This window comes from Tamandua tetradactyla, chromosome 3, assembly GCF_023851605.1.
Source record: "Tamandua tetradactyla isolate mTamTet1 chromosome 3, mTamTet1.pri, whole genome shotgun sequence".
NCBI classification, from domain to species: domain Eukaryota; kingdom Metazoa; phylum Chordata; class Mammalia; order Pilosa; family Myrmecophagidae; genus Tamandua; species Tamandua tetradactyla.
The window spans coordinates 86,629,373-86,642,508 of NC_135329.1; the positions used below are offsets into that span (position 1 = coordinate 86,629,373).

The 13,136-nt window shown below is 49.2% G+C and overlaps 1 protein-coding gene across 1 annotated transcript in view; it reads right to left on the reverse strand.

Moving 5' to 3' along the window:
- Positions 1-12,826, reverse strand: part of GYPC (glycophorin C (Gerbich blood group)) — a 37,900-nt gene extending 25,074 nt beyond the window's left edge. Inside the window, exon 1 of the mRNA XM_077153503.1 lies at positions 12,431-12,826. Within this exon, the coding sequence (XP_077009618.1) occupies positions 12,431-12,602 (172 nt within the window). The 5' untranslated portion in view covers positions 12,603-12,826. The remainder of the gene's footprint in view (positions 1-12,430) is intronic.
- Positions 12,827-13,136: the final 310 nt, after the last annotated feature.

The following is a 13,136-nucleotide window of genomic DNA, read 5'->3' on the forward strand; positions in this document are numbered from 1 at the left end:
AAACAAAATACGGTATAAACAGACTGTGGAATATTATTAATCATAAAAAGGAATGACATCTGATAACATGCATGTTACAACATCGATGAGCTTTGGAAACATTAAGTGAAAGCAACCAGATAAAAAAGAACAACTATTGTAGTAATTTACTTGCATGAAATAGAGTAGGAAAATTCATAGAGATAGAAAGTAGATTAGAGTTTACCAAGAGCTACAGGGAGTGGGAAATGAGGAGTTATTGCTTAATGGGTAGAGTTTTTATTTTTGGTGATGAAAAAATTCAGTAATGGATGGTGGTGATGGTAGCACAACACTGAATCTAATTAATGTCACTCAATCATACACTTAAAATATTTAAAATGTGAAATACATATATTGCCACAGCAATAATTTACAAACAAAATGCATCTGGAGTCAACCCACCTGGGTGGGTTCTACCACTCACCAGCAGGCTCCATCAGGCATGTGACTTTCCTTCCTGTGTCTGTTTCTGTGTCCTTAATGTGAGAGTACTGTCCATTGTACCATCTCAGTGAGCAAGAGAATAGTTAAAGCTGAAGATACCAATGCTTATGAGTGGCAACCAGCCCTGGTGCTAGCAGGAAGCTCTATGCATTTGTATTATTTTTCTCTATTTAACATACTTAGAACTTGTCTTTAGTTAAGTGTTTCCCGAAGGTTAGACCATTGATCATTGACAACTTGTTCTTCAAGCACAAGAATTAAGATTCAAGCCCATCTGAATGAGTTAGGGACTTGATCTTACTACAGGAGGCTTTAGAGAGAGAAACCCATAAGAAAAGTAAGAAGCTGGAAACTGGAAGAGAAAGGGGAGGACACGGCGGGGGGGGGGGGGGGGGGGGGGGGGGGGGGGGGTGTGCATGGCCATGTGCCAGACATACCGAGGAACCCAAGGATCACCTGCAGCCAGGCCAGATCACTTCAGGCTTCTGGGAGAAAGCATTGCCTGGATGATGCCTTGATTTCGGACTTCTCCTAGCCCCGATACTGTGAGCCAAATAACTTCCTGATGTTTAGTCCAACCCATTGCATCCTAACTGTTTTAGCAGCCAAGAAACTAAGACAAGGACCAATTTACATTTGGGATGGTTACGTGGGTTGAAGTTTTCCTTTAAATACCTAAATATTTAGTTAGCTCTTTTAGTGAATACTTCAGCATCTCTATCTGAAACCTGAATTCATGTGATAAGAAATTCATCCCTCTGAGAATTGGATGCCTTTATCCTATCTGTCACGGTACATGCCTTGCTGCCCCAAGAAGCCTGATAAGACTTTGAGGGTAGGAATGCTTGGGACTTTCTTTGTCTCTTACCCAGGCGACATGTGAATAGACAGTAACCCTATACATATGGGATTTTGTAGACATTTGCTCATGAATTGCTTTCATAATAGAATTTTTCCATCCAATTTCTTTTCTAAGTTTTTAGATTTTCTTCATGGAAACTGAGCTTAGGATTCCCTGAGTTCAATAAAATCTTTTTCTCATGGAATTCACTGGTAAAGTGATAAACAGCTGCATGTACATTGGATTCTAGCTATGGGGAAATACTTAACTGCTGTGAAAGCATTTTATGGCTTTACTGGGGATGCCAGGTCATGTGCTGGAAGCATCTGATATAGAAGGATCCTCTCAGATCAAAGCCCCAAAGTATTATCATTGGCAGCAAATAGTGACCAGGTCTCGGTTCATTGCTCCAGAAGGTACTGGGCAGGAGTTCGCAACCTTGTTTACATGGAGATCTCAGTGTCCAGCCATGCCCAAGGAGTGAGCCATCAAAAAGGGTCATTGTGTACTTAAGTAGATGATTCAACTGGACTCAATTGGAGCAGCCAGACTTTTATATTTCTGAACTTCACCTATGAATTCATTTTGTAAAAATGTCACTGTTGCTAACACATAATCAAAAATTAAAAAAAATTACCATGGAGATTTGTAGCCATCATGCCATATTTTGTGCATTTCAAGGCAGTTGCACTGGATGGAGGTTCAGCGATATGTGACCTTCGTTCCAGAGGGAACCAGTGCAGTCACATGAATCTGAGTCAGGTGGGCCTGGTGCTGAGCTCAGGGGGCTCTGAAAGGGACTTCATCTTGCTTTGTTCTCCAGTGGTCTTGTGCAGCTTCCGTAACTAGGCTGAATATGCTTTCTTCACCCCTTATAGGTCCCAAAGCACTGTGCATGAGGTAGGCTCTTGCTAATTAAAATCAAAATGCATCACACTGCATTGAGCTGTTCTGCATGAGTGGGCCCCAGACATGATTCACTAGAACTGGATGGAAGTTCAAAGACTCACAGTTCAGAGACTCACACTACCCAAGGTGTCTTAGCAGACCTGGGCTTTGTTGTGGGCAAGGCTGTGAGTGAAGAAGGTGCATATGGGATCAAATCTGGAAAGCTGGGGACTGGCCACAATTTATGAGCATGGGTTGCTCAAAAAATGTGCCAAAAGGAAAATGCCTCCATCATTTTTATTAATAGCCTTGAGATAGGTTCATGGGGGTGAAGGTGGTGGTGATAGAGGTTGGGGGACATGTGGGAATGGGAGAGGCAATGCTGAACCCCAAATAAGAATAACCAAGCATCCTTGCTGAATTCTCCAAACCTCTGTGTCCTCGTCAGCCAGTGAAGTTACTGACCCCAGACAAAAGAGGGTGTGGAGAAGCAGAAAATGCTGGTGACAGTTTGGGCATAATGCAGAAATTCTACATGAGAAAAAGAAATGGAAATGGTGCCCAAAGTGGGGTGATGGGGAAAAAAGCTTCACCAGTATAGGAAACCCGATGCTATAGGCCAAAAGAATCTGCAGATATCAGGTTTGACTTCTGTTTCCTGTTATCTCTGGGAAGTCAATAGGATCCGTGGACCACATGTCTGTCTGTCCTACCCCAGGCCAAACCAGATCCCTGAGAAAACCCCCCTCAGCCTTTGGCCTGTTGCAGAGGAATACAAGGAGGTGGTGCGTGTGCACACAAGGTTGTGCATATGTGAGCATGTGTGTGCAAGTGTGTGTGCTTGCATGCATGTGTTTGTGTGTTCATGTGTGCATTAATGCGTGTATGTGCTTACATGTGCATGTGTGCACACACACATATGAGTGTGTGCATATGGAGGGGAGGGATGTGGGAAGCTTCAGGAGAATGAAAGACAAGTGTTTCAATGTTTTTCCTTTCGGTGACCCTTCCATCCCAGCACCAGCTCCTCCCCTCCCGTCCCCACATGAGGATGTGGTAGAGGAGTTTCTGCAGCACACTCACAGACAAGGAGTCAGAGACCTGCACTGCAGCCCTGCTCTATCTGCTCCACCCTGGCTGAGTGAGTTCTTACCAGTCTTAACCTCTCTGCGCTTTACTTCACTTGTCTGTCCAACAGGGAGAGTAGAGCCTCTCCAACAAAGATAGGAAACAGAATGAAAGTGCCACAGGAAAAAAGAAAATAGTGCAACACAGAATGTAGTTATGGGGTGGCCTTAAGTAATAGACTTTTAATGCTTTAACAAGAGACAAATTTGCCATGAGGGAGGCATTCAGGAGACATTATTTTCTCCCCGGCATCCTTGCCATCACCCTGAGCAGCAAAAGTCCCCTGCAAACCCGGGCAGCAGGGCTTGCAAGTGGGCTGGCCTGGGGCTGGTGTGGTGTGCAGTCACTGCTTGGCCCTCAGGTGCCACCAGGAGCATGGTCTTTGCAGCTACTGGCACTCCTGGTGGGGGATGGCAGAGGAAGGCAGGGGGATCACTGGTGTCCTCAATGGGGAGTGGAGGGGCAAGGGACCAACAAGGGCCTTCTCCTCTGCAGATGCAGCATGAGTGACCTCAGAGCTGTGACCTCCTCAGGGCTGCCTGGGGTCACAAGCAGGGCCTTCCTAGCCTGGCAGGCTGCAGGTTCCTGGGGATGGAGGGTGACCCACTTGACTCAAGGGTGGGAGTTCAAAGATGCACAACAAGACCTGGGGGAAATAACCTCTCTGAACCTCGACTTCCACTTCTTTACACTGGAATTAACATCTACATCCTGCGTTGTCTTCAGGATTCAGCGGGGCAGCCTGTCTCCTAAGCGGCTGAATTGAGAGTGAAATAGAGACGGGCTAACCAAGAGGTCTTCCCCACCCTCCCCTTGGCCGGCACAGAGACCCTGACCTTCTGGGTTTGTGCTTGGCCCATGTTTATACCCTTGGCGCCCCATCCAGCATGACCACTGGACCCCCAGCCAGCTCCTCATGCACCTGGCCCCCACTGGGTGGTCCCTTCTCCCAGGATCCTTATCTCAGACCCCATCTCCCTCGGAACCACTATCTGGGCATTCTGGGGAATCTCAACCAACGGCACCCTCTGCCCTTATAAGCCCTTCCTTACACTGGTAACTAGAATTTCTACAATGAACATGGATCACCTCTGTAATAATGAAACAGGGCAAAGGAAAGCTTGCTTTGTAAACTTTTAAGTGAAGAGCAGTCTGATTTCACGGCTTAGAAAGCCAAGACAGACAGAGAGGGAGAAAGAAAGAGAGAGAGAAAGAGTGAAAAAGAGAAAGAGAGAACTATTCTGGAGTCCTGGCTACCTCTGAAACACCTAGTTCTGACCACTGAATCTCTGCAGTGCCCAGGCAAAGGGCAGGCACCAACAGCAGCCATAGGCCCTGCTGAGCCCTGGTGAGCAAGATTCCTGGTGAAAAACTGCGACATGGGACAGAGAAGCAGAGGGTTAGAGCTGTGAAGCAGGCACAGAGGCATGGTGGGGAAGCAGCCGTGCTGAGCCCTACGGCCACCCACCACCAACCCAGGCCAGGTCAGGGTTGCAGCGTGACTTGCACGGGCCAGGGCATTTCACCTTTCTGGGCCCCTCCCTTCACAAAAAATATTAAAATTTATATTTTACCGCTGTGTTGGTATAATGACAAATGCAATCACTGACTTTAAAGGTTCATTATTTTTCCCTTTTGATTTTAAAAGAAATGCAAACATCTCTTTGGGTTTCTAAAAGCACTGAGGGCCTACATGTAATGGAGGATCCTGTCTTGGCTGAGTTCCACCTACAAAAATTGGTGCTCCTGCAGAGACAGAGAGCATGTGCTCCCTGAGTTACCGGGCCTCCCTCACTAACCTTCTAGCTTTGGTATCACATGCAAGCTAGAGATAAAAATATCTCCCGCAGGGCTGCTAGTGGGTGAAATGAGATAACTTAGGCCAAGTGAAGCCACCGTCTCTGCCTTGAGCCAGGAATAGGATTATCATCAGAGGAGGTGGGTGGGGACCATTTCTATAATTTGTGGAAAGAAAAAGAGAAATTTGGAAATTAAAAAGAAAGACTCAGAAATAGCTGGACTTAGTTTCACACAGATGAGAAATGTTGCTGATGCTGAAGGAAGGTGACTGAAAGGACAAATCAGCCCCAGGCCACAGCCAAAGGAAGCAAGGCCCGACTTCCCTTGCAGGACTCCAGGGAGTGATTTGTAAACAGAAAAAGGTCCAAAGGGCTGTGAAGGACACTTAGGGATTAATTGTGCCTCCAACAAGACATGTCCATGTTTGAACTCCCATTAATGTGAAGATGTGATTAGTTAAGATGAAACCAAACTGGATTAGGGTGGGTGCTATTCCAAGACTAGACTCCTTATATGAAGATGAGAAGAGACAGAGAGACAGATAGTGGGTAGAACACTATGGAGTGCCAGCAAGTTATTGCCAGAAGAAGTTACTCCCAGAAGCCAAAAGAGAGGCATGGGACAGGCTCTTCCCTACACACTTCAGAGGAAGCTTGGCCCTGATGACACCTTGGTCTTGGCTTCTGGCATCCAGAATGGAGGCAGAATAAATTCCTATTGTTTTAAGCCACTCTGGCTGTGGTACTTTGTTACTGTAGCCCTGGGGAGCTGACAATCACCCACTCAGGAGAGCTGGAAGCCAGAGCTTTGACAGCATCTGGGATCATCCATGCTCTGAATCTGGACAAAGGGGAACATGTAGAGAAATAAAGTCCTGGTGAAAGAAGACACTGCCAGGGTTGAACAGTGATTATGGAGTCAATGATGGAAGTGGGTGTGTCAGGGCTGGATGAAATGGGATGGAGGACTCCTACTTGCACACAAAGGTTAGGAGTATGAGGAGCACTGGAGAAGCTCAGTGAGCAGATACAGTTGGGCTCAGAGGTCCCCACAAGCCACCAAGAAGCAGGGCTTACCCACAACTAGGAGAGGGAGTGGGTGAATCCAGAAACCAACAGCCAACAGCCTTCTCTGTTTATATGGAGCTTTGCTTACACAGGCTGGACCTTCACAGTAATCCATCTACCCATCCATTTATCCACCCATCCATCCATCCATCCGTCCATGAGTGCTGGGGTTGCACCTGTCACCCACAGAGCCCTCCACCACACGTTGCCGACTCTTGGATGAAGTCATGAGAGAGCTGGAGTGATGGGGCAGATGCACAGCTTGGAACTGAACAGCTGAATGGTCCTACGGAAAAGGAGGCTCCTCTGTGGGGCTGGAGGGCCTGGCCCTGGAGCCTGTGGGACCCCGGGCAGCCTGTGCTGTCCTTGGCATTCAGTGGCAAGCAGACAAATGAAGACAAGACTAGGGAAAAAAGAGGACTGAGATGGGGAGTGAGCTAGCACTTACTAAGGACACACCCAGTAGTGGCAGCTATTAAACATTATTAATATGGACCAGGTGCTATGCACATCCTCAGAACAAATCCCTAGTGTTTATCAAACCAGAACCAGTTATGGAATTTGCGGGGTCCGGGGAAAGAACAAATGTGGGGTCACTTGTCAGAAAATTATTAAATGGTTCAAGGTGGTGACAGCAGGGCATTAGAAGCACGTGATTGTGTGTCTCCCCTACTCCACCCTGAGCGCTAGACCCTATATGAGTCACCCCAAAAGAGTAAAGAGACAACACCTTGTTCAAGGACCACAGCTCATTCAGAGCGGGCCCAGATTCAAACCCAAATCCTCCCACCCCACACCTGGTGCTCGCCCCTTGTCCTCATCAGCCAACTGCAACAATTCAGGCTAAAGGGTTTAAGAAAGGAACAGAAGGTTGTGTCTGAACTTAAGGCCTCTCTCATTGCTAAAGGACATTAGGAAGGTTTCAGCAAGAGGGTTTGGGCAGCGTCTCCAGAGAAGGCGGCATTGGGCTAAGGCTTGGTGTAGAGGCCAGCAGACATGACTGTTCTGCCTGGGTCTGCTCAGGCAAACCGTAGTTTCCTTCCCTTTCAGACCACTGAGAATAAATGTGCCTAGCAGCTGCTGATGAAGGGGAAAAGGTCCCTGTTCCTGAGCCTAGGGCTGGGGAATGAATGTGGGGCCGCGGGCAGCTGCCGGTCATGAACTGGAGCCCCCTTCTGACAAGAGCAGGGGTCGGGGGCTCAAGTTGTGTGACTACACTATATCATCCCAGCAAAAGAGGGTGAGAGGCTTCTGGTTTTACTGAGGCACCCCTCCTCCAGGGCTTCTTCCATGCTGTACCTTGGAAATGTGAGTTTCCCTCCCTGGGAGACTGGAAAGGGACCAGGCAGGGCTACTGGGCCCACATAGTACACTGGCAATAAGAAAAGAGGGGGCAGCTTTAACCATGGAAGGAGTTGGCTGGAGAAGCAGAAAGAAGAGAAAGTACACTAAGGTGCAGTAAAGAGTTACTAAAGGGAGGTTAAAAGGAAGACCCGGTGGCAGGCCCAAGGTTTCAGCCAGGAGAGGGTCTTAGAACCTTGAGTTCTGCTCTGCTGGCTGCAGGATCCAGGCCAGGCTGGCACCTGTCTCTTCCACTGGCTCACTCAGAGAGAGGGAGGAAGAGAGAGGAGGTGAGAGGGGGAGGGGGCAGAGGGGAAGGGAGGGAGGGGAGAGAAAATGTAGGCAGGAGGAGAGAGAGGAAAGGAGGGAGGAGAAAGGGGGAAGGGCGAGAGAGAAGGAGGGAGAGATAGAAACAGAGAAAGTGTGGAAAGAGGGAAGAGGGAGGAAGACAGGAGGGACAGCTGCAGAGGAGAAACAGAGAGAAAGCATGAATCAGTGCTGGGGTGATGTCAGCCATGTCCTGGTAGTTGGATTTGGTTTGACTTTCTGTTGGTTCCAATATACATATATTTTTTTCATGGGTAAGCACCGGGAAACAAACCTCCAGTGTATTTTTTACTGATTTCTGAGTATGGACCGAGTTCTGGGCTAGAAGCTATTGAGTGCTTAATTTTCAAAAGTCCTTTTGGCATTTGAAATGGACTAGATGCTGGGAGCACAGACCTTTGGGTCATTTAGGCTGGTCAACCACTTGCTGGAAGATGCTCAGGTTGACCTGAGCACCAATCTGTGCCAGGCCCCAAGTGGGGAGTGGGGGTGAGTATGCCACAGAGCCCCTTGGGAGGTTGATTCAGGGAAGTCCTGGGTAGGTGAGAATGCACAAATGGTCTGTGACAGACCAGCAGGTATGTGCCAGGTGGATGGTGTGAGGAGTGCGGTACCCTGAAATCCCGGGGGCCTGCAGCCTGCAATTGATAGGGCTGAAGCTAGAGAGACAGGCAGACAGGCAGGAGCGTGCATGAAGCAAGGGGGAATCCCACGAGGCAATCAAAGGCAGGGTGAGCAGGAGACTTGTGTGGGTCAGACATGACCACAGAAGAGGGGGTGATGGTGGCCATGGCAGTCCTGCAGTTAGGGCCTGGCTGTGGGGTTCTGAGCATCTCCACAACAGGCAGCCCCTGTTGTGTGCAAAGCTGTGCCATGAAATCCCAGCACTCTGCTCCCAGGGTGGGCAGGTGGGCAGGCAGTATCCCATCTGGCAAAGGTACCTGCAGGTCCATGGCTTGGTGCCCTGCTTGGGTCTCCCTTGGTGGGCTCTGCAGTCTGATTTGTCCACAGCCCTGCCTTGCCCACAGAACTGGGGAGCCCTGGGGGCCATAATCCCCCTGAGTCTCCAATTGTTAGGCCATAAGACAGGTAAAAAGCTCTTCATTCCAGGCTGTTCGGGGTGACCCCTGCAAGGCTTCTGCCCAGCGCTTGGCAGGTGACAGGCACTTCTGTCCCTGCCTGGTAATTATCAAAAGCAACAGCACAGTCATCTGCAAGGGAGGGCCCTGAAGCCAGAAGTGTCCGTGGCCAGGCTCACTTTGATGAGTTCCTGCTAAAAACCACCACCACCATCAGAATCCCTGCAGTCTGGCACCATGCACCACCTCATCATGCACCCATTCCCTTGCTCACGGTGAGGACAAAAAGCAGCTGAGTCATTCCCACTTACAGGGGAAAAGACTGAGGCTGAGGTATTGTGCAATTTTCCCAAAGACAGGAAATGCTGGATCACACCCAGGTCCAACTCTAAAGCCAGAGGCCTCTAATACACTCTATGATGAGGACATAGAGCACTGGGGCGCATGGCCTTGGGGAGAGGCTGGGACCTGATAGGAAATGGGCCCTTCCAATGCAGCTCTGTTCAGCCTCCCCTGTGGTTACAGGGGAACCTGCAGAAAAGCAGCATCTCTTACCCATCAGCTGGGCCAAGATAAAATCTCTGTTCAGGTGTGAGTAAGGATGGAAAGGATCGGAGCCCTTCACAGGCTATTGGTGAGAGGGAGAAACTGGTGCAGCCTTTTCAGAGGGCATTTTCTCAATATCTAGTAACACTCAAGGTGCACACACCCTTGGTGCCAGAGGTCCAGTTCATAGGGGAATTTATCCTCAAGCTGTTCTCACATATGCATGTAAAGACCTACTTGCAAGAATGGAGATCAAAGTATTTGGTTGAGTTAAAATAATAATAAAAAGACTACCCATAACCCAAATGTTCATTAACAGGGGAATTGTTTAAACAACATAACCAGTTCACTCATACATTCACACTATCCACACCCTGCAGCTCTGAAAAGAATGTGTGTCTACATATGATGATAAGGTATATACAGTCTTTAAGATACACACTTATTTAAAAAAAAGCAAGATCAAAGTGGAATATATAAAATAGGCTATACTATGAAAAACAAAAGGTAATTGTGTATCATATGATACTTCTGGAAGGATGCTCCTAAATCAATAAAGGAAGTGTCTTTCTACTCTTCCTTATCTTAACACTTCATTCATTGCTCAAAAATAATGCTTTATTGGTTTTTTGGCATGGAGTTGTGCCCATTGTATGAGTCACTGGAAGGGTATCGGAAAGGCATTTCGTACCTAGCTGTCCCTCAAAGAGGCAAACTGACTTAACTGTCCCACCCCCCGCAGCAGGTGAGCAGTTTCTACCTATGTGATTAGACGGAATTAGGTGTCTTTATTGCAAACACAGACTGCCTCTTACTCCAGAGCCCTCTTTTTTCCTGGGTGCTTTGCAAGATCCCAGAAATAACTGCCTGACCAGGGTCCCCTTGGGAAGGTCCAGCTGCCGACTCTGCCAATGCCCCATGACTCCTAAGCCACCGATATTTGGAGTGATTGAGCAATGGTGGAGATGGCATTTCATCTGGAGCTTAGTGCAGTACTTTCTGTTTCTGCCAGAGACAGCCAGTTCTATATAAAGCTGCCAAACCTGGGCACCTACTCACGGAGCTGTGACCCCCATACATCCAAGGGCCAGGCCACAGGACTGCAATGACCCTGGGGTTCCGGTTTATGGGGCTTGGCTAAACCCAGTTGGGCAGGGCAGGACTGGCCCAGTGGGAGCAGGTCCCCTCAACTTTAAAGTCTGCGGTTGTGACTACAAGCAGAGATGCAAAGTGAGACAGGATAGAGACACATTCTGCTTGAGTAAGCAGCAACAGATAGGGCTCCACGGGTCTTCCCGGGCAGAGCTGCTGCCATTAGATCCAGCAAGAAGGGCAATTTGCAAGAAAAGGTCCCGGAGGGAAGGAGGGAAGTGGTTGCAGTCAGTGGTCAGGGCCAGTCACTTGAATCTTAGGGGACCACTGGGGACGGCAAGGGATGTGGGTGGACAAGCTGGTCCTCTCCAGACCTGGCAAAGGTAGCATGAAGGAGAGCGGCTCCAGGCCTGCCCTTCCCCAGGGCATGGGTGGAATAAGGACAGTGGCTTATGACCCACTAACCAAACCCATCTCCCCACCCCACCCCATACAGACACATGCACACGCACACTCTCTTTTTTTCTCTCCCTCAGTCATGTTCACATACAATCCACATGCATTCATCACACATTCAAGCTCACCACCCGCACAATCATCACACAAACTTTTCTATTCATACTCACACACCTACATACACTCATACGCATGTATGCACATGCATACTCACACACACTCAAATCTCACACATACAAGTGTAAACATACTGACGTGCATCAGCTCAGGGACTTACAGCTAAAGGAAAATGGATATAAAGTACCTGACATTTACTGAGCATTTATCAGTCTCTACACCGAGTGGATGTAAGCATTTAATCCCCACAACCCAAAAAGGACATGGTGGTTATTTTTGTTTTGCAGGAGACAAACCTGGAGCTAAGAGACGCTTCAGGTGCTTGACGAACAAAGGGTACAGATGATCCCAAGGCAGGCAGTCGGGCTCACTCAGCCCTCTCCCCTGCCCCATGCACACACACAAGCATTTATACACATCTACAGCCTTGAGCCACACTGGTCTGTGCCCAACCTTGACTGTGAGGCCTCAGAGCCACTTGGAGTTTAAAAACTTAGAAAAGAGCTGGTGTCTCCAATGCCCATAGCATTATCATATTAATAATTTAACCTGCTCACCTAGAGGCTGAGCATACCTCCTGTCTGACACGGTGATTGAACCAGAAGAGGATAAACATTCATTTAAGAAAAGAATGTTAATTTTTTTACTCCAAAAGTCCAAAAGAGCGGGTGAGGGTGGGAGAAGAGGCCCAGCAATGTTTGGGAAAACTCTGGCAAAGAATCTCTTCGACTTCTCGGCGGAATAAACACATGTCCCGGCTTTAAAAAGAAAGGGATTACAACCCCCTAAAGGTCAAGGCCTTCACATTCCCGGCATCCGGTGTCTCTTCCCTGCGCAGAGTTGGTGGAGCTGACTTAGAGGTTATTTAGAGTCCTGCAATGGCAATCCCTGCCCCGGCAGAGAAAACGTCTTATGACTTTCACTCTGCCTTTTCCTCCGAGGCGGTGCATTTTCATTCTCTTAGGGAAGAAAAGTTCTTGCCACTGATACTTAGCAGCCACAGCGCACGCACTCACTGCTGCAGCCCCTCGCGGGGGCGCTAAGATCCTGAGCGCGGGACAAGGACCCCACTCCCGAGAGCCCCCCCACCCCGGCCTCCGGCACGGTGCGGTCCGCGGCGCCCCGAGCCCAGCGGGCGTCTCCTCTAGCTGGAGGCCAGGGCGGCCGGGGGAACCCCGGGTCTGCGCGCCCCAGCCCGGCGCCCGGGCTCCTCGCGCCTGCTGCTGCCCCTGGGACCCAGAGGAGCCTCGGATCCCTCCTGACGGCGCGGACCCGGTACTCACGGTCGCCGGGCTGTGCGGTGACGTTGGAGCTGCTCATGGCCGAAGGGTCCCAGGCCCCGGCAGAGGCCGCACAGAGGGTCCTGCGTCCCCACCCGGCGCCTGGCCTTTCACCACGGGAGGAAACGGCACGTGTGTTTCTCTCCCCGGCCGCAGGCCCAGGGGAGGGGCCCATCGCAGATAGGCAGACAGAGGTTATTTATTTATTTTTCTTGCAGAGTTAGCTGGTGGGGGGTTCCACCCTTTTTAAACACACACACACACACACACACACACACACACACACACACGCACACACACGCCCACTACTGAACTCGTCTCTGCTACAACTTTTTCCTGTGCAGGAATCACATTTTTCTAACTATGTTTGTGTTTCCATCTGCAACTCCCAGATACAGAGGTTGTGATTGAAAATACCTCCCACCCCCTTCGTGGACTCGAAAACTCCCAGATGGGGCATGACTGGCTGCTCTTGGCCAGGCCCGGTCAGGGGGTGGTGACACAATAGGCACGGAACTGCATTTGAAACTTGGCTGGCTGCACAATCCCTTGAAAGCTGTGCCACCTCTCTGAGCGCAGCGGAGTCCGAGGTGAGAAGCGGGGAGTAGGAGGAGCATGTAATAAACGCTACAATGATTCCTGTAAGAGCTTCAACATTTTGTTTTGTATTGCTTATATACCCACATTGGATAATAGTACCTTCTATATT